The sequence below is a fragment of the Mastigoproctus giganteus genome, chromosome 4 (genome assembly GCF_048544385.1).
Source record: "Mastigoproctus giganteus isolate SK-2022 chromosome 4, ASM4854438v1, whole genome shotgun sequence".
In the NCBI taxonomy this organism is placed as follows: Eukaryota; Metazoa; Arthropoda; class Arachnida; order Uropygi; family Thelyphonidae; genus Mastigoproctus; species Mastigoproctus giganteus.
In genome coordinates, this window is record NC_143578.1 from 126240931 (window position 1) to 126267632 (window position 26702).

Consider the following 26702-nt stretch of genomic DNA (forward strand, 5'->3'; position numbering starts at 1 on the left):
TTGGTGCGACATAAGCATAGGGAAATCAAAATTGAGAGTAGGAGTGTGCTATAGGCCTAATGACTCTGATGAGTATAATAAGATATTGTACAGGGAAATAGAGTGGGCCAGTAAATCTGAGAGTCTTATAATGGGGGACTTTAATTTCCCAGATATTGACTGGAATTTGTGGGTTGGTCACTCGCACACTAGCAAGGCTTTTGTGGATTTATTGGATGATTGTTTTCTACATCAGCATGTTCGTGAGGCAACAAGAGGGAGCAATACTCTTGATCTGATTATCAGTAGTGATTCTTCATGCATTAAGAACCTGCAGATAAATGAACCACTAGGTGGCAGTGATCACAGTGTGTTGAAGTGGGATTTACTCAAGGAGGTAACTACCATCAGAGGTAAAGGGAAGGGTTTTTGTTTTCGTAAAGGCGACTATGATGGTCTGAGACAGTATTTAAATTCTATACAGTGGGACCAACTGATGATGTTACCAACAGCAAACTCAAAATGGGAAGCATTCAAGGAACTAATCTTGGAGGCTACCAGGCTTTACATACCAACTAAGAAATATTGTTCAAGGTTTAGGCCTAAATGGTTGTCAGATGAACTAATGAGACATGTGGCAGAGAAGAAAAATGCATGGGATACATACAAATTAATGGGTGACATGGAAGCCTATGATAGATATAAGTTGGTCTGTAACCAAGTCACAAAGGAGATTAGGCAGGCAAAGGCAGACTATGAAAAATCCTTGGCAAAGGATGCAAAGAAAAACAGAAAAGAGTTTTTTACATACTTGAACTCGAAAAGGAAAGGGATGAATCAGATTGGTCCACTGGATATTGATGGTTCAACAGTTGAGGATCCTGCTCAGGTGGCTAACAATCTAAACGAGTATTTTGCATCTACATTCACGCATGAGGAGTTATTCAGGAAGGAGAATGATGTAGGTAAAGTAAACATTGGCAGTGAGCTGGATGATTTTGTAATAACTGAGAGGAAAGTGGAGGAGAGATTGTTGAGGATAAACATAAAAAAGGCATCTGGGGTGGATGGGATCTATCCAGTTATATTAAAGGAGGCAGCAAAGGAAGTATGCAAACCCCTAGCCATAATTATGAGAGCTTCTTTGGACTCAGGGGAGGTGCCCATAGACTGGAGATGTGCAAATGTAACCCCAATTCACAAAGGAGGATCAAAGGCTGACACAAGTAATTATAGACCTGTTAGTTTAACTTCTGTTCCAGGTAAATTAATGGAGGCACTGGTTAAAGAAGCACTGCAGGATCATCTAGACAAGAATTCAGTTATAGCTCAGACGCAGCATGGTTTTGTTAAGGGCAGGTCTTGCCTGACCAATTTGATTGGATACTATGATGTAGTCACAAAAGAACTGGATGCAGGGAATAACTTTGATATTATATATTTGGATCTTAGAAAGGCTTTTGATACTGTTGCACATGGAAGACTGCTGCACAAATTGGAGCAGTGTGGCATTGGAGGCAAATTGCTGCTATGGATAAGGGGATGGTTGAGTGGCAGAAGACAGAGAGTGGTAATCAATGGACACTGCTCAACGTGGACTAATGTTATTAGTGGAGTTCCTCAAGGTTCAGTGTTGGGTCCGTTGTTGTTTTCGGTGTTTATGAATGATATTGATGATGGGATATCAAGTTTAATGTCCAAGTTTGCAGATGATACAAAGGTTGGCAGGGTCGTTAAGGACAATACTGACGCTATGCTGCTGCAACAGGATCTGGGAAGGTTGAACAGATGGGCTGAGAGGTGGCAAATGAGGTTTAACATCGACAAATGTAAAGTGCTGCATATGGGAAACAGTAACCCCAGAGCAACGTATCAACTCTGCGGTACTACACTGACAGTGGTGGAGAATGAAAAGGACCTGGGGGTAATTGTGCAGGCAGATATGAAGTTCTCTGAGCAGTGCAGACGAGCTGCAAGAGTAGCGCATGGTGTCTTGTCAATGATATACAGGAATTTTTCTAGCAGGGATAAGGAGGTGATTATTCCCTTGTATAAGGCAATGGTAAGGCCACATCTTGAGTACTGTATACAGGTCTGGAGGCCTCATTTCAAGAAGGATGTAGAGCTGCTGGAACGGGTACAGAGAAGGGCAACAAGATTAGTAAATGGAACAAAGGGTTGCTCTTACGAAGAAAGGCTTAAGTTTTGCAAATTACAGAGTCTGGAGACTAGGCACCGGCGAGGTGATCTGATAGAGGTGTATAAGGCTTTGAATGGTTTGAGCATGCTCAATGCCAATGGGATTCTTCATCTTTCTCAGAATAATCACCTCAGAGGGCATAAATTCAAATTGAGGAAGGACGGATGTCGGATAGATGTGCGGAAATTTGCCTTTGGCCAGCGGGTGGTTGGTTGGTGGAACCGACTTCCATCACTTGTTGTTGAAGTTGATAGCCTAAACAAATTTAAAGCTCAACTGGACAGGTATTTCGAACGAACGGAGGGGTGAAATGGGAGTGGTGTGTTTTTTTTTTTTTTTTTTTTTTTTTGGCTGATGCTGAATAAGCTTGCTTTCTTGCATCATATGCCTCTGCTAATGCTAATGCTAATGCTAATAAATTCAGAACTAACTATTTAAAATTTGACTTTTTTTTTCAACAGAACATTCAATCTTTTAAACTCTTCAATATAAAAAAAAGTTATCAATTGATACAATTCTGAAGAGTATAATGATTCATAAGCGATGTCTACTCTTAATTGAAAAGATAATAATAATAAAATATAAAAAATAATAAAAAAAAATAATAAAAAAATAAATAAAAATTGAAACTTTGGATATGAAAACTCATCCCACTCAGCTCATTTAAGTTTTATTCTACCCCTTTTACATTTTAGATGTAACTGATTCAATTTTAAATCTTATATCACTATTTCACTTATGTTATTTTTTATTATTTTATTAATTTCCATATGTATAGCATTTGCTGTTTATAATCTGTTATCTCTGGTCTATATAGGATGTTCAACAAGACCACTAAACCATCATACTCATAACTTTAAAACTAACTATTTAAAATTTGATTTTTTACTCATTATAACTTCCAATATTTTAACACATATTGATGTTTCTTATTAAAGAACCAATATATATATATATATATATAATTAATTATAATTAAATTCAAATGCATCTAATATTAGGCCACTGAAATAAGAGTAAAAATAAGTGAAAAATAAAAAAGAATAATATAGCAGACATCAGTGGTAGCAAAAATGCAAAAACCACATGTTGCTTGTAATAACTGTATATAACGTGTATTACTATGTTACAATGAAAAGAAATGGACATATGCCAGTAGCGTGGCAAACCAGTAAGCGAAGAATTTAACATATGAAAGTAAGGTTAGAGTAATGTTGGGGAAACGTTATTTAGAAAAAATAATTCCTAATTAAATTAAAATTTAGCAGTTTTGCCAGTATCATTGAGGACAACTTAAAGGTTCAGGTAAACTGCTGGTTGGGGTTGGTGGAAAGGGTAAGCATTTATCTGATGATATGGGTCAAAGTAATGCTTATACATCTCAAGGGTTCTTGTTTATTGCCAAAACAGCTGATACTGACAAGGTTCTCTGGGGATAGTAACATTTCAAATGAGTGGGAAGCTAATGCTTAGAAAACAAGCTTAAATAACTTCAAGGGGTGTGTCAGGATAGTAAACTACCCATGGAGTTAGTCTTAACTGTGTATACAGTAATGTCAGAATATCACCATTAAAATGAGCGAATTTGAACTCCCTTATCAAATGAAGTCTGAGTTTGACAAAAGCTTTCCTGGAGTCAAACATTATACATGCTACACCAGTGTGCAAAATTTAAGGACCAGTCAGGTTTTCACCTGTAGCTTCTCATAGGAGTGGCCTGGATATGGGAAAAGCATACCAAAGGAACCTCGTGAGGTATAGAAATGATGAAGGAAACAACCGACACAACAACGGAAACAAAACGGTAGAGGGACTTTATTCAAAAACGGCAACATAGCACTAGCTGCCATGATACAGATGCATCACTGCCAAACCCCTGGCACCACCTTGCCGTGACGGGACTAATTGTATGTCTATCATTGCTGCAATTAAAGATGGAACAAAGGGAAGAGGTGGTCCTCAGTAGGAGACATGGCCACCCCTAATGCCGATGCAGGCTTTGCACTGCCTGTCCATACTTAGAACAATGTTGTTGATAAGTTCTTGTGGTAACATCGTCCATTCCTCTGTCAGCAATCTTCAGCTGGTGAACATGCTGCTAGGCATCTCCCCAGAGCATCACAAGTGTTCGATGGGAATTACATCGGTGAAATGGGCAGGCCAATCCATACGAACAATGTCCTCAATTTCCAAAAGCATATCACAGCTGCAGTGCAATGGGGTGTGGCATTATTATCCATAAACATGAACTCAGGGCCAATGGTACCTCAGAACAGACACATTATGGAGTTGTGTACGTCCATCCAAGATAATGCCTCCCCAGACGGGAACACCTCGACTACCATATCGATCCCTTTCAATGATGTTTGCGGGCTGATACCGTGTGCCAACCTCTCGCCAGATTAGCTGAAGTCCAGAATCGCTGCTGAAACTAAATCTACTCTCATCAGATTTAGTTTCAGCAGCTGAAACTAAAATGTTGGTCTTTAAGTTTTGCACACCAGTGTAGTACAGAATCTGTGTGGTGCGAGTCAGTTTGAAGTATAATGAAAATAATCTATAGACTAGAAAACTGTGATGATTATAAAGAGCCTCTATATGTAAATTGAACAGATTAGCAAGTGTGAGAGTCTTATTATGGGTTTTTTCTATTTTTTCCTAATTGGTTGAAAGAAAATAGGACGGAAACTCAGCACAAAGAGCAAAACTTTTAAGTGAGATAGATGACAATTATTTGTATCAGTATGTTGGGGAAAGTACTAGGGGAAGCAATATACTTGACCTGATCAACACCCATGAGCCAGATGACATCATACAGCTGCTGGTACAGGAAACATCAGGAGGGGGTTTGATCATGGAGTTAAGTTGGCTGATGAGGAAAGAGATTTAGCAGTTGTTGAAGGCAAATGAATGGGTTTTAATTTCAGGAAAGAAGATTATGGTAGCTTAGGGTACTGCATGGCCTCTATCAACTGGGGAGACAGCTCACAGAGCACAAATACATTATGGTATACATTTAAAGCAATAGTCACAGAAGTTGTTAATGCATGTATAACAATAATAAAGTACAGCACAAGAAGGATCTGAGAGGGCTAAATAATGAACTAGCCAATTTAATACAGCAGAAAAGATAGCATGGAAAATTTACAGAATGATAAAAGGTACTGAAAGCTTATAACAGCTACAAATTTATCTGTAATATTACAGCAGTAAAGGTTAATCTGGCTAAGGTGGAATATGGGAAATTGCTGGCTAATACAGTATGGAGACAAGGTGAATTATAGGTGTTTGAATACAAAGAAGAGAAGTCACATCGGACCCTTGTGTAATAGGTGCATTAAAGTTTTAGATAAACCAACTGATGTTGCAGATGAATCACACACACATACTGTGCATTGATATTTATAGAAGAAAGATGTTTTGGGGTAACAAAAAACTGTGCCAGTGAAGATGGAAAGCACAAAATTAGAATTGAAATCTCAAGATTATTATTAAAACTTTCTAGACTAAAGGTGAGTAAAACTCCTGGAGATGATGGCAGCAATTTTGAAGGAGAGTGCCAAGAGAGTGCACTGAACCATTAATGTTAATTATGAGGGCTGTTGTTGTTGTTATGGTTGAGTTTAATGATACATAAGCTACTAGGGCCATATTATTATGAGTGTATCAATAACTCAGGAGAGGTTCCCTTGAATTGGAGAAGTGCCAACTTATTGCCAATACATAAAGCTAATTCTAAAAGTAAAGTAAAAGTAACTACCAACTGGAAAATTTGGCATCAATGATATCATGGAGGTGATGATAGCGATTTTGGAGGTGATGATAGAGATTTTGCTGCTGTTTTTGATTTTCTTTAACAACACTGACGAAGGGATACAGGGTGATGTCAAGATTTTAAAGTAGTTAAAGATCAATGCCAAGCAGAGTTGTGGCTTCTTCATCAGATTAATCAAGAAAGTGTCAGCTATGTTTTAAGGCAGCAAAATGTAAGGTTTTACATTTGGGGAATAGCAATTCCAAAATATCTTACACACTTTGTGATTTCACAGTGGTGATGATGCTTATTAGCATAATTTAACAAAAAGCATAATTTTCTTTTGAGTTGTGATAATCATGAAGGCATGTTATTCTCAAATATGTATCAAAAGACGGCAAAAACAGCAATGTATCCCAAATAGTGAAAAAATATGGTTGTGGAAGAACAAAAATACCCAGATAGTGATTTTGTTAACAAAGAGTTAGTGATGTCTACAAAAATGTGCGATTTTCATTTGCTACAGGTGGCAGTAATCAAAGCGATTCCAAGCTTTATCCCAATGTGGTACCTTTCATAATAAAATAAAAAATCGTCAAATCCAAAGCAGTTTGCTCTCAGCGACAGAATTGGAAGGTGATTCTACAGGGTACAACACTGGGCATTTTCTTCTATACAATCTCTGCTAGGTTCTTCAGAAAATGTTCTTGTAATATTTTATTATGAGAATCAGCCTTGCCAGCTGCTAACAGAATGTCAACCAAACTGGCAAAGACTGATTATAAGAAATCACTAACAGAAGAAACAATGGAGACAGGGAGTTTTTCATGAATATGAATAAATGAAAGAAAAAAATCAAGATACTTTTCTTCCTTGCATTATGAGTGTGGGATTCTTAAATAACCCAGATGATGTTGTGGGTTAATTGAACAGATGCTTCACATCAATATTGACAGATAAAAGATAATTAATAGGGAAGAGAAACTGCGAGTGAAGCTGGAAAACATGAAATTAGTAATACTGAAATTATAGAAGAATGTTTATTACAAAAACTTTTGAGTCTAAAGGCAAGTAAGGCTTCTAAACTTGACAGCATATACTCAGTAATATTGCGGAGGGGGGGTAGTGCACTGAATCATGAAGATTAATGATGAGGGCATCACTAGACACAAGGAGAGATTTCTTTGGGCAAAAGAAGTGCTAATGTATTGGCAATACATAAAAGCAGTTCTTGGAGTGAAGTGGGTACTAATGACCAGCGATAGGGAAAATCATGATCATGGAAGCAATGGTCAAGAGTGCAATACAAGGTCATTTATATAGAAAAGGAATTCTGAAGAAAGCAGCATGGTTCTGTAAAGACAAAATCATGCTTAACTGAATTACCCATTTTCAAAGAGTCAGTTATAAGCAGGATGTAAGAAATAATTTCAAAATTGTTTATTTGGATTTTAGCAAATCATCTGATTAGTAATGCCAACTAATCAGATGATCTGCAGCAAAATAATACTGTATAAGCTCGATCATGTTGGGATCACAGGGAAGCGCAGGGCAGAAGACAGGTGGTTCTGATTAATGGTTACTCTTCATATTGAACTAACATAAGATTTCACAAGGTCTGGTGGTGGAATCAACGCTGTTTCCGATTTAATTAAATGATACTTATGAAGAGATACAGGGCTTGATATCCAAATTAGCAGATGATATGAAGATTGAGAAAGTGTCCTAGCAGCTATCCTTTAGGATGACTTCAAAGATGGTGACAGAAGTGGCAGCTGTGTTTTAATATAGCAAAATGCAAGGTTTTATACTTGTGGAATAGTAACACCAAAATAACATATATTTGTACTGGGATTAAACTAAAAAGGGTAAAGGAAGAAAGTGATTTAGGAGTTACAATATGGATGGTCATGAAGTTCTCCAAGCAGTATAGCCAGGAAGGTCCATGGGGGCCCTTTCGATAATTTATCTTCGACCTTGATTGCAGAGATAGGGATGTCACAAATCCTACAGTATAAGGTAATTTTAAGACTGCACTTAAAAAGTGTGTTCAAGTATGGTGACCACACCTAAGAAAAAAGCACCAAGCTTATATAGCATCCCCCCCCCCAAAAAAACCCAGCCCATTTCACCCATCCATTAACTCCAAATGTTTGTCTAGTTCTGCCTGCTGGCTAAATGCAAATTTCCACAAATCTATTCTACAACTGTCTTTCCTCAATTTGAATTTATGTCCCCTCAGGTGGCTAATCTGGGCAAGAGGAAGAATCCCATTGGCACTGAGCTTGCTCAAACCATTCAAGGCCTTATACACCTTAAGTAGTGTATACAGGTCTGGAGGCCTCACTTTACGATTGATGTAGAGCTGCTCAGACGAGTACAGAGAAGGGCAATGAGATTGGTAAAAGGAACAAAAGGGTTGTTCTTACAAAGAAAGGGAAGTTCTGCAAATTCCAGTGTTTGGAGACTAGGCACCTGCAAGGTGATCTGATTGAGGCCCCCAACGTTCACCTCACCAATCAGGTTGCCCTTCTCTGTACACATTCAAGCAACTCTACATCCTTCCTAAAATGAGGCCACCAGACCTGTACGCAGTACTCAAGGCATGGCCTGACCATTAGCTTATACAAATGGATAATCATCTCCTTTTTCCTACTAGCAAAATTCCTATATATCATTGACCAATGACCTGCTCTGGCAGCCTATTTGCATTGTTCAGAAAACTTTGTATCTAACTGCACAATTACTCTCAGGTCTTTTTCATTTTCTACCATCCTAAGTGTAGTTCCATACAATTGATACATTTCTCTGGGGTTACTTGTACCCATATACAGTACTTTCATTTGTCAATATTAAACTTCAGTTGCCACTTCTCAACCCATCTCCCCAAATTTTCTAGATCCAGTTGCAGTAGCATACTGTCATTAACAACCCTGCCAACCTTTGTATCATTTGCAAACTTTGACATTAGGCCTGACACCATTGCCTTATACAAGGGGATAATCACACCCTTATCCCTGCTAGAAAAATTCCTGCATATCATTGACAAGACACCATGGGCTATTCTCGTCGACTGTCTGCACTGGTCAGAAATTTTCATATCTGACTGCACAATTACCCAAGTTCTTTTTCATTCTCTACCACTCCGAGTGTAGTTCCACACATTGATACGTTACTCTGGGGTTATTGCTACCAATATGCAGTACTTTACATCTGTCAATCCTAAACTTCGGTTGCCACCTCTCAGCCCATCTGCTCAACTTTACTAGATGCTGTTGCATTAGCGTAAATAACACCCCTGCAAACCTTCTTATCATCTGCAAATTTGGACATTAAGTCTGATATACCTTCATCAATATTGTTGATAAATACAGAAAACAACAATGGGCCCAATACGGACCCCTGGGTGAACTGTCCACTGATTACCAATGGACAGGTATGAAGAGTACTGTCCATTGATTACCACTCTCTGTCTTCTCCCACTCAATCATCCCTTTATCCATAGCAGCAACTTGCCTTTAATGCCATACTGCTGCAACTTGTACAGCAGTCTTTATTTATATTTTATGTCCACCAGGTGACTAATCTGGGCAAGAGGAAGAATCCCATCAGCACTGAGCTTGTGCAACAGTATCAAATGTTTTCCTGAAATCCAAGTATATGATATCAAAATTATTTTTTGCATCCAGTTCCTTTGTGACCTGACTGTAAATCCCAATGAAACTGGTCAGACAAGACTTCCCCTAAACAAACCCATGCTGTGTCTGAACTATAACTGTAGTCTTGTCTAGATGATACTGTAGTGCTTCTTAAACCAGTGCTTCTATTAATTTCTAAAGAACTGAAGTTAAACTAATAGGTCTGTAATTATTTGTGTCACCCTTTGTAAACTGAGGTCACATCTGCACATCTTCAGTCAATGGGGACTTCTCCTGAGTCCACGGATGCTCTCATAATTATTGCTAAGGGTTTGCTTACTTTTTTTTGCCAGCTCCTTTAATATAACTGGATAGATCCCATACACCCCAGGTGCCTTTCTTATGTTTATCTTCAACAATTTCTCTTCTACTTTGTTCTCAGTTATTACAAAATCATCTAGCTCACTGGCAGAGTTTAATTCACTTATGGCATTCCACTCCCCGAATAACTCCTTATGTGTAAAAGTAGATGCAAAATACTCATTCAGTTTTCTAGCTATCTGAGCATGATCATCAACAGTTGAACGATCAATATCAAGTGGACCAATCTGATTCATCCCCTTCCTCCTAGAATTTACATAAGTAAAGAACTCTTTGCTGTTTTTATTTGCATCCTTTGCCAAAGATTTCTTGTAATCTGCCTTCGCCTGCCTGATCTCCTTGGTGACTTGATTACGCACCAGCTTATATCTTACCATAGGCTTCTGTGTCACCTGATGATTTATATGCATCACATGCATTTGTCTTCTCTGCCACAAGTCTCATTAGTTCATCTGACATCTATTTAGGCCTAAACCTTGAACAGTATTTCTTAGTTGGGACAAAAAGCACAGCAGCTTCCAAGATTACTTCCCTTAATGCTTCCCATTTAGAATTTGTTGTTGGTAACATCATCAGTTGGTCCCACTGTATAGAATTTATAAACTATCTCAGACCATCGTAGTCACCTTTATGAAAGCAAAAACTCTTCCCTTTTCCCCTAATGGTAATTACATCTTTGAGTATATCCCAACATCAGCGCACTGTGATCACTGCCACCTGGTTGTTCCTTTATCTGCAGATTCTTAATGAAGAATCACTACTGATAATCAGATCAAGAGTATTACTCCCTTTGGTTCCCTCTCAAGCATGCTGCTGCTGTAGAAAACAATCATGTATTAAATTCAAAAAAGCCTTGCTAGTGTGGGAGTGACCAACGTAGATGTCCTAGTCAATATCTGAGAAGTTAAAAATCCCCCATTGTAAGACAATCCAACCTTCTCTGTACAGCTGTTCATTATACTGCCCACTCCACTTCTCTGTACAGTTGTTCAATTATACTCATCAGTCGTTAGGCCTATAACACACTCCTACTCTCAACTTCGATTTCCCATTGCATATGTCAACTGGATGTGCTTCCATAGATTTTATGTGTTTCTTAAATAACAGCATAACCCCTCTTCCCCCATCTATCCTTTCTGTACACATTGTACTCCCCAAATTCCAATTCTGTATTCCTTATATCTGTGCGGCACAATGTTCCTGATATCGCAACATCTGCCTTTGATGTTTTGACCAGCACCTCAAATTCATCAAATTTATTTACTAAACTCCTAGCATTGGTGTACACACAAGTATACATACACCTGTTCCTATTCCTAGCTACCCCAAACACAGCCCATGTATTTACTTTTTTCACAATGTGTCCCAGCAGTCTAAGAAATCCAAACAACTTGTTTTCCTGACTGCTGCTCATTCCAATAGAAGCAGTGCAAGGATCATTTTCACCTCAGCCTGTAGCTACTGTTAATCTATTCGTCTATGAATCCCCTCAAGCTAGCAGTTTTCCGACCCACTCAACAATGCCTCGATAGCACCAGTAAATATTCATGCAGCCTTCCTATTTAACTGTGTCCCATCCCTGTAGAAATAATCTCTCCTGTTAACAAGCACAGACCACACTGATAAAAATTCTATCCTGTTGACCTTGCACAATCAGGACCAAACTGATTGACAAGGCTCTCATCATATATTCCCTCCTATCGTTTCTGGGCAAAATTGCAGACACTTTCAAATTTAACTCTGACTCATGGCTTTTTTTCAACATTGACCTGTCCTTCTTAAGCAATTCTGCCGTTCTCCTACTCTTAAGTTAATGTCATTAGTTTCAACATGTACAACAATATAACTTAACAAGTACAGGTCACTGTTGAAAAAAAGCCGTGAATTAGGGTTGAATTTGAAAGTGTCTGCAATTCTGTCCAGACACGATAGGAGGAAATATATGATGAGAGCCTTGTCGATCAATTCGGCTCTGGAACGATTGTGCAAGGCTCAAGGGGTAGAATTTTTTTCAGCCTGGTCTGTACTTGTTAACAGGAGAGACTGCTTCTACAGGGATGGAATACACTTAAATAGAAAAGGTGGGTCGGAAAACTGCTAGCTTGGAGGGATACAAGGACTAATCGATTAATAGTAGCCACTGGCAGAGGTGAAAGAGATTCTTGCACTGCTTCTATTGGAATGAGCAGCAGCCTGGAAAACAGAATGCAGGATATTTCAGAGACTGCTGGGAGTCATTGCGGTACAAGTAAACACATGGGTTGTGTTAGGGTAGCTAAGAATAGGAACAGGTGCATGTATACTTGTGTGTACACCAATGCTAGGAGTTTGGTAAATAAATTTGATGAATTTGAAGTATTGCTCAAAACATCAAAGGCAGATATTATTGGGATATCAGAGACGTGGTGTCACACAGATATAAGGAATGCAGAACTGGAATTTGGGGAGAATGTGTACAGAAAGGATAAACAGAATAGGAAACGATTAGGGGTTATGCTATTAGTTAAGAAACACAAAATCCAAGGAAGTGAAGTCAGTCGACATCGCTGGACAGTGCAGTATCGAGTCAGTTTGGTGTGACATAAGCATTGGGAGATCAAAATTGAGAGTAGAAGTGTGCTATAGGCCTAATGACTCTGATGAGTATAATAAGACACTGTACAGGGAAATAGAGTGGGCGAGTAAATCAGAGTCTTATAATGGGGGATTTTAATTTCCCGGATATTGACTGGAATTTGTGGGTTGGTCACTCACACATTAGCAAGGCTTTTGTGAATTTATTGGATCATTGTTTTCTACATCAGCATGTTCAGGAGGCAACTTGAGGGAGTAATACTCTTGATCTGATTATCAGTAGTGATTCTTCATGCATTAAGAATCTGCAGATAAAGGAACCACTAGGTGGCAGTGATCACAGTGTGCTGAAGTGGGATTTACTCAAAGAGGTAACTACCATCAGGGGTAAAAAAAAGGGTTTTTGATTTCATAAAGGCGATAATGATGGTCTGAGACAGTATTTAAATTCTATACAGTGGGACCAACTGATGATACAAACAGCAAATTCAAAATGGGAAGCATTCAAAGAACTTATCTTGGAAGCTACTAGGCTTTACATACCAACTAAGAAATATTGTTCAAGGTTTAGGTTCAAGGTTTAGATGAACTAATGAGACATATGGCAGAGAAGAAAAATGCATGGGATACATATAAGTTAACATGTGACACAGAGGCCTATGATAGATATAAGCTGATTTGTAACCAAGTTACAAAGGAGGTTAGGCAGGCGAAGGCAGATTACAAGAAATCTATGGCAAAGGATGCAAAGAAAAATAGCAAAGAGTTCTTTACTTATGTAAAGTCTAGAAGGAAGGGGATGAATCAGATTGGTCCACTTGATATCGATGGTTCAACTGTTGATGATCCTGCTCAGGTAGCTAACAAACTAAATGAATATTTTGCATCGACATTCACACATGAGGAGTTATTCAGCCAAGGGAATGATAGAGGTGTATTCAACTCTGGCAGTAAGCTAGATAACCTTGTAATAACTGAGAGTAAAGTGGAGGAGAAATTGTTGAAGATAAACACAGTCCAACATTGATATAACTATAGTAACTTCTGGCCTACGACACTACATCTATGATTGGCGAGTCATCTCTGACTGGACATCTAGTGACCACAGAGTTATCTCCTTTTATGTAAAAACTGTTACAACTTTAGTTAGTCAATATCGAGTGCCTGGGCTAGTTCGGTTCTCACTGAAAACAATTGATTGGTCTGCGTTCGATGCATCAATTCTTATGGACTTCTCTGTGATAAGGCAACGTCAGCTAATAGAATATTCAGCTGACTCTCTTGCTGTATTTATACAAGATTCAATTATAAAAGCAGCGTACAGGGCTGGTAAGAAGAAAGTTGCTAGATCAAAATCCTGTCCTTGATGGACTTCAGAGTTAACAATATTAAGGCAAGCAGTAAACAGGGCTAGAAGACAGTATCAACGCCACAGACATTGGTCCCCCTCCGAGGTTGCAAGGCTGAACGATGAGTATTTGTTCTTAAAAAACAACTACAGTAGGAAGATAGCTGATCAGAAACGGGCGACATGGACACTTTTTGAGAAAGAATCGGGAAATTACCGGTGGGGTTTACTATATAAACTGTCACGTGACAAATTCAGGTATGGGGAAGTGTTTAATACTGTAACCACGGATATCAGTGAGACTATTGGTTGGAAGGACTCTGTTGAGATAATTTTAAGTAAGTTATTTCCAACTGATGATCCTCAGGAAGATACTGAGTATCAAACTGGCATACGTAGAGATAATCGGCTCTATGTAGCTAGAGAAAATACTGTGGAGTTTACAATGGAAGAACTTACAAGTTTTGAAGAAGCTGAATCTCACAAAATGTCCTGGAATTGATTTAGTCAAGAATATATTTATAACGATGTTCTATAAGTCGTTACCTAATATCCTTTTATTAATGTTTAACAAATGTCTAACAGAAGGGCTGTTTCCAACGCAGTGGAAGATTGCATTATTGAAGTTAGTTAGAAAATCTGGGAAGCCACTAACTGAACCTAAATCATATCACCCTATCGCTCTTTTGGCAAACCTTGGTAAAATCCTTGAAAGGTTAATGGCATTACGGGTAACCGACCTGCTAGTGCAGCAGGATATGATATCACCTCAGCAATATGGGTTCACTCCTGGGAAATCCTGTGAAGATTGTCTAGTGGCATTTTGAACGCATATTGAGAATTCTACATCCAAATATGAATCAGCAATCTACGTGGATTTCGAAGGGGCATTTGATACTGTTTGGTGGGAGGCAGCGATGGCTCAGTTAAGAAAAGCTGATTGTTCCAAGGAATTATATATGCTTTTCAACAGTTACTTTTCAAATAGATATGTGCTAGTGAAGTCCAAGCACTTTGAGTTACGAAAACAGGTTGTGAGAGGATGTCCTCAAGGCTCCGTCTTGGGACCCCTTATTTGGAACCTAGTCTTACAGAATTGGTTGGTTCGCACATTCTCTAATTGTAAGGTGCTGGCATTTGCAGATGATCTGACAATTATAATTGCAGGACGATCTCGCTCACTCTTAGAACAGAGAGCTAGTAGTGTGCTGACAGACTTAAGTTCTTGGGCTCAAAGCTTTAAGCTTGCTATTAGTCCTTACAAAACTAAAATGATGTTATTTAAAACAGCTTTAGATATAAATTGACCTCCTCAGATCAAGTTGAATGGTGTACAGTTACCTATGGTCCTTGATACCAAATACCTGGGAATTATTGTGGACAGTAAGTTATCATTTCACCAGCACTTATTATATTTAAGCAATAAAATCAGGAAATTTTCTGGTGCTATCATTAGAATTTCAAAGTCTGACTGGTGCCTATCACATAAAACACTGTTTCTGTATTACAAGGCAGTATTCCTTCCTATAACTACGTACGCTGCAGAAGCCTGGTTCCAAAGAGTTAAAATAGCTACTTTTCGGGCTAAACTAAATTCCATACAACACATCATGCTTCTTGGTATTCTAAGAGTGTGCAGAACGGTGTCCACTGCAGCACTGCAGGTGTTGGCCGGAGCGCTACCCTTGGATCTAAATTTGTTGTATCGTGGTTTTTGCTACCATATTAAGAGGGAAATTCCTACAGAACTTTTTGGTATAGAGATAAATATTTGCTCTGACTGTAGAGGCAAAAAGAAAAGATGTATGAATGAAATAATCAATTTATGGCAGACAAGATGGAATACCATATCTACTGGAAGAGTGAGCAAAAAGAAAAGATGTATGAATGAAATAATCAATTTATGGCAGACAAGATGGAATACCATATCTACTGGAAGAGTGACCAACTTGTTTATCCCAAACGTGACTTTTCTGAATGATAAAAAGGTTCGCAATTGGTTTACACCTAGTTTACAGTCATCATTTTTGTTAACAGGGCACGGGTCAATGAATGAGAAATTATATGCATTAGGACTAAGTAACACGGACCTTTGTTTTTGCGGGGCCATGGAAGGCTGGCTGCACATACTATATGATTGTCGATATATGAAAATCTTCTTCTCCAGGAGAAGAAGCTATATTTTTAAGAGACTAGTAAGTTTCAGATGCTCCAGGTATTTGCTAAAGAAGTGTTTGAACTAAGTAAAAGTATGATTCCAGTGATATGAGGTGGATCAAATCCATCTGGCTGAAGGCACCGAAGTGTTTTTATGCTGCATTCTCACTGGTTGCACAACTGGAAGATCTACTCTTTTCTTTATCTCTCTCCTACCCCCCCCCACCCCTGGTTTTTCCCTTTTCACTTTTTGGTATATATATGTATGTATGTTTGCGTATAGATGCTAAAAACCAATATATATTTATATATATATATATACTTAGTATATATATATATTTATTTATTTATGTTATTTTTTTTATTTTATTATTATTATTTATTATTTTTTTTTTTTAATTTTTTTTTGTTATCTTAGTTAATTATTTTTATTCTTTTCTTTCTCTTCCTTTCGGGTCTCTTTTTTTTTTTTTTCTTTTTTCTTTTTCCCCTCTGGAGTAGGCCCCAGAGAAGGATGTTTTTTTTTTTTTTTTTTTGTCTCATACTCTGAGACCATAGGTGTCCCATCTACTGGAACTGGCCCACCTTTCTGTGGTGGGGATGAGTACTCAGAATCATCTGTCCAGGTGATTGATGCTTCTGGGTAGCCAAGTGGCCAGAACATAACAACAGAACACACACACAAACTGACGTAACACACATATCTGGCCCATTTGTAGTGATACTGTTCTTCACAGAGATACGAGGCGGAGTTGAACTGACATTCTAGGAGCCGTCCCTTACATAAACACATGTCCACATGAAGATAAACACAAGAAAGGCACCTGGGGTGGATGGGATCTATCCAGTAATATTAAAGGAGGCAGCAAAGGAAGTAAGCAAACCCTTAGCCATAATTATGAGAGCTTCCTTGGACTCAGGGGAGGTACCCATGGACTGGAGATGTGCAAATGTGACCCCAATTCACAAAGGGGGATCAAAGGCTGACACAAGTAATTATAGACCTGTGAGTTTAACTTCTGTTCCAGGAAAATTAATGGATGCCCTGGTTAAAGAAGCACTGCAGGATCATCTAGACAAGAGTCTAGATGATCCTGCAGTTATACCTCGGACACAGCATGGTTTTGTTAAGGGAAAGTCTTGCCTGACCAATTTGATTGAATACTATGATGCAGTCACAAAAGAACTGGATGCAGAGAATAACTTTGATATTATATATTTGGATCTTAGAAAGGCTTTTGATACTGTTGTACATGGAAGACTGCTGTACAAATTGGAGCAGTGTGGCATTGGGGGCAAATTGCTGCTATGGATAAAGGGATGGTTGAGTGGGAGAAGACAGAGAGTAGTAATCAACCGACACTGCTCATCGTGGACTAATGTTATTAGTGGAGTCCCTCGGGGTTCGGTGATGGGTCCATTACTGTTTTCTGAATTTATAAATGATATTGATGATGGTATATCAAGCTTAATGTCCAAGTTTGCAGACGATACAAAGGTTGGCAGGGTTGTTAAGGACACCACTGACGCTATGCTGCTGCAACAGGATCTGGAAAGATTGAGCAGATGGGCTGAAAGGTGGCAAATGAAGTTTAGCATTGACAAATGTAAAGTACTACATATGGGAAACAGCAACCCCAGAGCAACGTATCAACTCTGTGGTACCACACTGACAGTGGTAGAGAATGAAAAAGACCTGGGGTATATTGTGTAGGCAGATATGAAGTTCTTTGAGCAGTGCAGATGGGCTGCAAGAGTAGCTCATGGTGTCTTGTCAATGATATATACAGGAATTTTTCTAGCAGGGATAAGGAGGTGATTATTCCCTTGTATAAGGCAATGGTCAGGCCACACCTAGAGTAATGTATACAGGTCTGGAGGCCTCATTTCAAGAAGGATGTAGAGCTGCTGGAACGAGTACAGAGAAGGGCAACAAGATTAGTGAATGGAACAACGGGTTGCTCTTACAAAGAAAGGCTTGAGTTTTGCAAATTACAGTGTCTGGAGACTAGGCACTGGCGAGGTGATCTGATAGAGGTGTATAAAACCTTGAATGGTTTGAGCATGCTCAATGCCGATGGGATTCTTCCTCTTGCTCAGAATAATAACCTGAGAGAGCATAAATTCAGATTGAGAAAAGACAGATGTAGGATAGATGTGCAGAAATTTGCCTTTAGGCAGTAGGTAGGAGTGGAACAGACTTCCATCCCTTGTTGTGGAAGTTGATAGCCTAAATAAATTTAAGGCTCAGCTGGACAGGTATTTCGAACGAACGGAGGGGTGAAATGGAAGTGTTTTTTTTTTTTTTTTTGGCTGATGCTGCATAAGCTTGCTTTCTTGCATCATATGCCTCTACTAATGCTAATGCTAATATCACCTTTTTGCCCATAAAAAATTATATCTACACAACGTCATTAACTTTTGTCTCGGGCAGACATACCCTGGTGCTGTTCCACCTATCCTTTTTGTACAATATATTCCCCATTTCTCTGACAATAGTCACCAACAACAACTAGTTGTTGTGGGACCAGCGCATTCTGTCTCAGGGATTGCCACTGTGCTCTGCCTGATGATCAAGTGCATGTTCTGGCACTGATGTGGGCAGCTGAGAGCTTGATGGGTCCCCCAATTTAAGTCCTTCAAGGGCATCTACCCTGTTCTTCAAGCTCTCATAAAGGTCCATAACAACACTGAGTTGGTGCGTAACTTATTCACACTCATTACATCAATCACGCACAAAGACATTCCCCCTCCCCTTGACAATATCATGTCACACTCCTGATAGCTTCACAAATATTAAACAAGCGGTACATTTCAAAAGGCTGTGATTCAGAGGACACCCCCCTCTCAGTTCATCCCCAAGCCATAGCACTCCCTCTGCCTTGAGCCTTTTGCTTTGCTGCTCTGGTCTGAATCAAGATTTCGATTCAATTTCAATACAATTAAAAGCATTACACTAAAATATTATGCTAAATTCATGAAAGGGTTGAAAGACAATCATTTTGATGATGTCATTTTGCCAAATAATTGGCAAAATGACCTCATCATTCAAAGGAAGACTTTGAATATGTGGGCTACAGACTAATAACCAGACATCTTAGAGGAAACTTTATTGAGCTGTATAAGGCTTTGAGAGAGAAAAAAAAAGTAAAGTAAATGAGGGTGGAATTTTTTAGGGGACATATATTCAAATTACAGAGGAAGAGGTTCGAAGATTGCAAGAAGCTTTGTTTTAGCCAGAACTGTTAATTACTGGAATAAGTTACTTACATGGGAGGTTGAGGCTGACAGTTTGGGGAAATTCAAAGTTCAGCTGGATAGACACCATCATGGGAGTCAAATAGGTAGTTTATTTTATTATCTATCATAATTGTTATTTTAATTATTTTTTATTCTATTTATTATTATTATTTTGTTTTTTTAGACAGGGCAACAAAAGCCTATGGTCTCCTTATACCACATGGCTAATCCTAGTAACTTTACCAATTTCAGTTTTGTTTCTCATACGGCATAGTATTTCAATTAACCCCAGGGGCTCACATCTGGTGAGTATGGGCTTGGCACACCCAGGGTCGTAAGCTGGATATCATCATTCTTCTCTTTCTTGGTGATTCCCTTCTACTTCTCTCTCTTTCTCTCTCTCTCTCTCTCTCTCTGGGTAAATTAGGAGTTTTTTTTTTTTTTTTTTGCTTGTGCAGCAAAAGCTTCAGCTTCCTTGCACCATATAGCTAATAATAATAATAATAAATTTAGTTCAATTAGTACTTCCTTCTTTGTAGATTAATTGTGTATTTTTTACATCAGCTTAAGTGTAATGTAATTTGCATCATAAAAGATTTAGTAAATCTTTTTAACCAACAGCCTCCTTCTGATATGATCTTAAGTACTTGGCAAGAATTCTGAAAAGTCAATGGCTAACAATTTAGTGTAGGTATTGAGCTTGTATTTGATATAAGTATCCATAAAAAACCTGTTCTGTTTTCCCATTCCAAGTGGTAAAAAAAAAGGTGTCTTCATTTATATATAATTACTTAAATAGATTGAGTTGGATTTGCATTAGCAACACCCCTTGTGTAGGAATGAACTGGTGAAGACTCAAATTCGGGAACAGCTGATATAAGATTGTAGTTCACACACAAGGCAATCAATTTTTGAGTGTTTGTGAGGAAAAATGGGCCAGTGTCAAGATCTTTCCAACAGCCAATATAGATAAATGCTCCTATTCTGTGGTGCCACAAAACTACCATGATTGCTCAAGAGTGGTTGAACAACCAGCCAAATGAGGTCACACACGGCTGTCCCACATGTGGTAGGCAAGCATCGTGTGTCATATTATAACACAGCAACATTGCAGCAAAGTGGCCCAGCTAATCACTCAGTATAATAGCAATACTAATATTCACATGGGATATGCACTGGACATTAGCTGGTATAGGCAATGGTTGTCACAGGTACTCATACTCAACGTGAGAATCACAAAAAGAAACTGCACCTTCCATGGGTACATCAGCATGAACACTGGATCACCAATGTTGAAATCTGTCACCTGGTCTTACGAATTCAGTTTCCAACTCTATCATGCTGATGGATGTATCTGTATTTGGAGAAAGCATCATGAGGTCATGGTACCTGGACGAACTGTTGGTGTTACGATTTTCGTTGCACGCCCTGGGTCTTCTGACCGCCGTTAATCAATGGGAATACATTCCTTTCTATCATTGCTAACCAAGTACACCTCTTCATGAAGGCAGTGTATCTAAATAAATCCAGTACCCCATCAACAAGATGCATATCGGTACAAGGCCTGGCGGGTTGCTAAATAGTTTCAGGAACATGACAATGAATTCTCCTCCTTTCATGGCTGTCCAACTCACCTGATCTCAACCCAATTGAGCATGTTTGATGCCATGACCATCTCCCTGACGACATGCAAGCACTACTGTACATGTGCAGTGCATGGGTAGTACTACCACAGGGGCCCAGCAATACCTTGTGGATTCCATGCAAAAACGCATATAGCTGTATTATAGTCAAAAAGTATGCCCCCACAAAGCATTAGGTAGGTATTACTAATACAGTGTATATATAACACATACGGCTCATCTGTATGTGGAGTGAGTTTCTTCCTGAAATTCTAAAAATTTGTAAAAATTTTTAGAATAACTTTATATAATTGCTTTTAAATATTAATATGTTCTTATTTTGACTTATTTGCCCAATATCAAAGCAAAATTACTTCATAAATCTAATAAAAATCCAACAAAATCGAAAAATGTAGCTATAAAAAATTAAAATATATACAGGAACTCCCTGACTTACGTAAGGGTGCCTTCCGTGGAACACTATGTAAGTCGGAATTTCCCCCATGAATGTGCAGCACTCGCAACTGTGCTCGCTGAATATTAAATCAAAAAAGAAATGTTTGACAAACATGTAAATAGAATTATTTATTGTATTTATTCAATTTTTTATCTCATACGCAAGAAAAATTTTAAAAAATTTCAGCTCATAAGTACGCTGCTGCGGAGGTTGAGGGCTGTAGAGATTTAGAAGGGGTCGGCCGCTCAACCTTAAAAAAAGAACATATTAATGGATGACTGTACAGTGGCTTTTTTATTTTCATCGTAGATTTCTTTGTAGCAAGCAAACATATCATTCACCCCTTCTCTTAACTTTTAAGAATCGTTCGCTGTCAGGATCCATCTTCTGAAACCTAGCCATTGCCGATGTAATTTCACAAAATGCCACTGCCATCTCTCTGAGGATGGAGCATCACGGTTCCTTATTTTGGTCCATCTTGAGCTTCGTCAGCATTTTCTTCTTTCACTATCGCTGCCTGCAAATCAATAAGTTCTTTGTTAAATAATTCCTTCTCTTCTTCCTCTAACTGCACCACGTCTTTGGCATCAACCTCCAACTGAAGTAGCTCTGCAACCTTTACAATCTTATCTGTCACCTCTTCATATGACTCATCTTTTTCAAATCCTTTGAAGCCTTTTACGTGCCATGGGCATATTTTCTTCCATGCACCATTTAAAAAACTTTTAGTAATTTCTGCCCAGGCCTTATTAATGTTTAAGATGGCATGGTAAATATTGCAAGATTTCCAAAATTCTACTGACATAAAATTTTTCTCATCGTCTAACTGCAGACAATGCCTGAGCAAATGTTGTGCGCAAATAGCATGCTTTTAAATTCGAAATAACACCATGATCCATAGGTAGGATGACTGAAGTTGTGTTTGGCGGTAGAAATATGACTCTCACATTCGAATTGAAATCATCTAGATGTGTAGGATGATCAGGAGCATTATCTAATAGAAGCAAAATCTTAAAGGAATGTCGTTGTCTTTACAATATTTTTCAACCTCGGGAATGAAGCAGCTTTTAAACCAATCCTCAAAGAGAGATATTGTTATACATGCTCTCTGGTTCGATTGCAAAGCACGAGTAGGGTGGCTTTATTGATGCCCTTAAATGCATGAGGATTTCCAGGATGGTACACAAGCAGTGGTTTTAATCTATAATCTCCCACTGTATTATCTCCAAGCAAGAGTGTGGCTCCATCTTTTGACACCTTGAAACCTGGCATTGTATTTTCCTCTTTGGCAATGTATGTTTGATCCGGCATTTTTTTTCCAATACAGAGCAGTCTCGTCAATGTTAAAAATTTGCTGCATTGAATAGTCGCCTTCATCAATAATTTTTTCCAACACATCATAAAATTTCTCGGCAGTTGCATAATAGGCACTGGCGACTTCACGGCATACTTTAACGATGTGGAAACCAACGCGAAGCTTTAATCTGTTAAACCACCCATTGCTTGTCATGAACTTGGATTGGGGTTTGCCGTATTTATCCTTAATATCTTTATAAATACCTGTTGCATTTGCTTGAATGGCCACTAGACTCAGTGACACTCGCTTCTGAATCTGATTTTCCATCCATATTATTAACAGCTGTTCCATCTTCGATATAGCACCTGAACGCTGTTTTGTGATCACTGTTGATCTTAAGTGCGTTGATCCTTTGAGATGTCCTTTTATACGTGCACTGTCCTTTACATTTGTCCTGCTTCGTACTTCTTAATCATCTTCATTTCTAAATCATTTTTGTTTCGTTTCCTGGCACTACCACCACTTGCATTTTCCATTGATCGCTTTCCCTTCATCATTGTAATACATAAATAGGAATGAAGAGAAGTTTCTAAAATTTGATTTTTATATGATTGAAGATTTCAGTAAAGGGGAACAAATTTCATCATAATAGCATAAAAACCCACACAATTGCAATTATTGGTATTATCGCAAATGCAATAAGATCGAATTTACTGCCCATTTATAATTAAATGAACTAAGAGAAAAGCCCAATAAACAGGAAAGGGCAAATTGTTTTTTGGTCGTGACCTCCAAGAAATGTGCTTTAGAAAAATATCACAAAACTGTTCAAAATTGATTCTTATAATGGGAACATATGATAACGATGAAAGGGTAGTGCAATTTCCATTATAAATATGATCTTTTAGAGAGATAAATAGCTTAGTAATATAGCAAAATTTAACATCCAAGGACATGGAACGAATTACAAAAAAAAAAAAAAAAAAAAGTGTTACTGGGTTCACATTACAATATTTTCACAATACCTCCATTTATTCCTACAGGACGCAAAATACATTTCCACAAATTTTTTCAGTTTGCACTGGCCGGCAAAAACTTACATTAAGTTGAATTTCCGTAAGTCGAGTATTACACAAGTTGGGGAGTTCCTATATATATTTTTAACTCTTTAAATTATCATATTTTTTGATGCAATACTACCTTCTATACCTATTTATGTACCACTTGATTCAATTTCATCAATTTGTGGCTCTGAATCACAGAGAATTTCAACTTTTGTTAACCAAAATCAGAAAAATAATGACTGACAGGTCTTCTTTTCCTCCAAGTTTAAAATCTTCATGCTACCACCTATTATAAAAACTGTGTAATACAATCACTTAAACACAGATAAAAGATGGTAGCACTTACTGGAAGATTTAAAGACATTTGGTAGGTAAACAGTTACATTTGAAATGTTGTTTTTGTTTGTTTGTTATTTGGTTTTTAGGAGCATTAGCAACTAAGGCCATATTGCTCCGGGGATATGCGGTGGTCATTCCCTGACCTTTCCACATCCTCCGTATTTGGTGGTCACGGACTCAAACCCCGGTCTAATCAAGAAGCGTGTGCTACGCACTGCTGCTCCTGAACATGGAGGTGCCAACACACATTTGAAATGCACTTGAAATTATATTGAAAAACATTCTAGAAAAGGTTAATAATAAATATGACTATAGTGAATAGCTGATGAATTCAATAATGCAGCATACAACAAAAATTTGAAAATCTTTCTTTTAAAATTATAAGAAAGATGCAATATATCCTAGAAAAGAATATAAGAATTCACAAAACATCCATACTTATGTCTTTCCCGTATCTGTCGCAACCTTTGTTCTTGAACTTTCTTGGCATTCTCAGCATTCTTTCCTTCAAGAATTTTCTATTACAAATTATAAAAAAAAAAAAAAAAAATTCTTGTATATTTTAATCACACTTTTAAAAGATTATATTGTACATTTAAACTACTGAAAAGCAAAGTAAAGAAAAATATATATTACTAATGGATTGCAGATTATTTCAACGCAGTAATTGAAATAAAATTAAAATATGCATTCAAAGGCTGAATGCAGTTAAGTGTACAAATTTCAATTTAAAAATATACATATCCAAAATAACAAAACATTTCATCCAGTTTTTCAGTCTGCATTCAGCTTTATTATCCAAATGAAATTGTATTAAATATGTTATTTGATTAGAAATATAATTTTTAAACACCAAACAGGCCATTATGTTCACTAATGCCACAAATGGTTATTTATAAAAAAAACTGAGCTGTAATTAAAAAAAAAAAAAAAAATTTGAATTTACTTTAATATCTATAATAATCAATTTGGTCTAATGCTATTTATACTGAAATAAAAGGAAATATTTTAATTTTAAACTTAAGATGATTTATATAAATATTCACTTAATTAACATAAAAAGAAGTAAAATAATTTAATTACAGAATATCAGAAAAAAAAACCAACATTTAAAATAATTCAGTAGGTAGTAAACATCATAAAAATCATTTATGATGATTTTTATTGGTATGATTTTATGTCATACCATTAAAATATATAAAAAAGATAATGCATAATATAAAAATAACTTACTGTAATATATAATATTAATAACATGTTATGCTAAAGAGCAAGAATAACCCCCTATATGGAATAGGTAAAATTTTATCACTTCATGCTCCCTAGTCACTTTTTTTCTCACCTACAGCAGTACATCATGAAGAGGCAAACATTTTCAATAAATTTATTTTCAAAAAGAAATAACCTAAGACCTACCTAATTCTTTTCATAAATATGTGTGTTCAGTGTCCTAACCTCACTGATATCTGATTCCACCTACAATCTGCTAATCCCTATTCACTTTTTCTGAGGGAATTTCAATTACAGATTTTCCTCAACCACCACTCACCTCATAGGTCCTAACTAATTTCTCTATAATCCCTTCCACTTTAAAAGTGATTTCAAAGATCATTTTTCTACTATTAATAATAATAGAGAAATGTAGCTGTGTTAACTGGAAAAAAATATTTGAATATAAAGTCCTATTCACAGATGCATTACAAAACTTTCTAAAAATGGAATTTTTTTTTTTTTTTTTTTTTTTATATAAACCCCAAACACGAGAAGTATTATAACCTATAGTACTTAGTACCGTGCTTGGGTTGGAGGATGAGAAGACGATTGGTTTGGTTTTTTTTTAGGAGCATTAGCAACTAAGGCCATATTGCTCCGGTGCGGTGGTCATTCCCTGACCTTTCCGCATCCTCCGTATTTGGTGGTGACGGGCTCGAACCCCGGTCTAATCAAGAAGCGTGTGCTACGCACTGCTGCTCCTTCCCACCTGGCTACGGAGGCGCCTGATGAGAAGACGAAAGAAGATATTTGTTGACATTGGACTTGAACTTCTATAGACTGTAATTTTCAGGAAATACGTATAAAGGAGGGTTGTTCCAGAAAATGGCAGTTGAATGAATTAACAAGGAAGATGAAAAGTTGGTCAGTAAATGGATGTTAGATGGTGGAGGCACGAGTTCGGACTGTTTTGAAAGAGAGAGCGGGAATTATAGAAGCCAATTCAGAAGAATAGTGTCCACGGAAGTATCTGTAGAAGAGGCATGCAGCAAAAACAGTACGTCTTTGAGACAGTGAGTGGAGAGACTCTGTTAAAGATGAATCATTAATTAACCTAACTGCTCTCTTCTCAATGGAATCAAGAAGCCTGATTCCATTGAGAAGTCAGCACCACCCCAATGTGGGAACAATATTCTTTGGTTGCTCAAAATGGAAAGTGGAATGCAATGTGCTATCATCGGCAAAACTATGGATAGGATTTCCACTCAATGGAAGACGGTCATTAATATACAAGAGGAAAAGAGTGGAGGAAAGAACTGAACCTTGGGGGAAACCGGCATTAGTGGAGAAGTTAGAAGCCATCTGCCATCACCGTGAGTGAGTGATTAGAAGAGAAAACTCGATAACCAATTACTAAAAACAGTTGGCAAACCATAAGAT

General features: G+C 37.7%; 1 protein-coding gene across 1 annotated transcript in view; it reads right to left on the reverse strand.

Annotated features, from left to right (window-relative positions):
* Positions 1-26702, reverse strand: part of LOC150087048 (dnaJ homolog subfamily C member 21) — a 374824-nt gene that overhangs the window by 168085 nt on the left and 180037 nt on the right. Inside the window, exon 7 of the mRNA XM_090372359.1 lies at positions 24489-24568. Within this exon, the coding sequence (XP_090228485.1) occupies positions 24489-24568 (80 nt within the window). The remainder of the gene's footprint in view (positions 1-24488; positions 24569-26702) is intronic.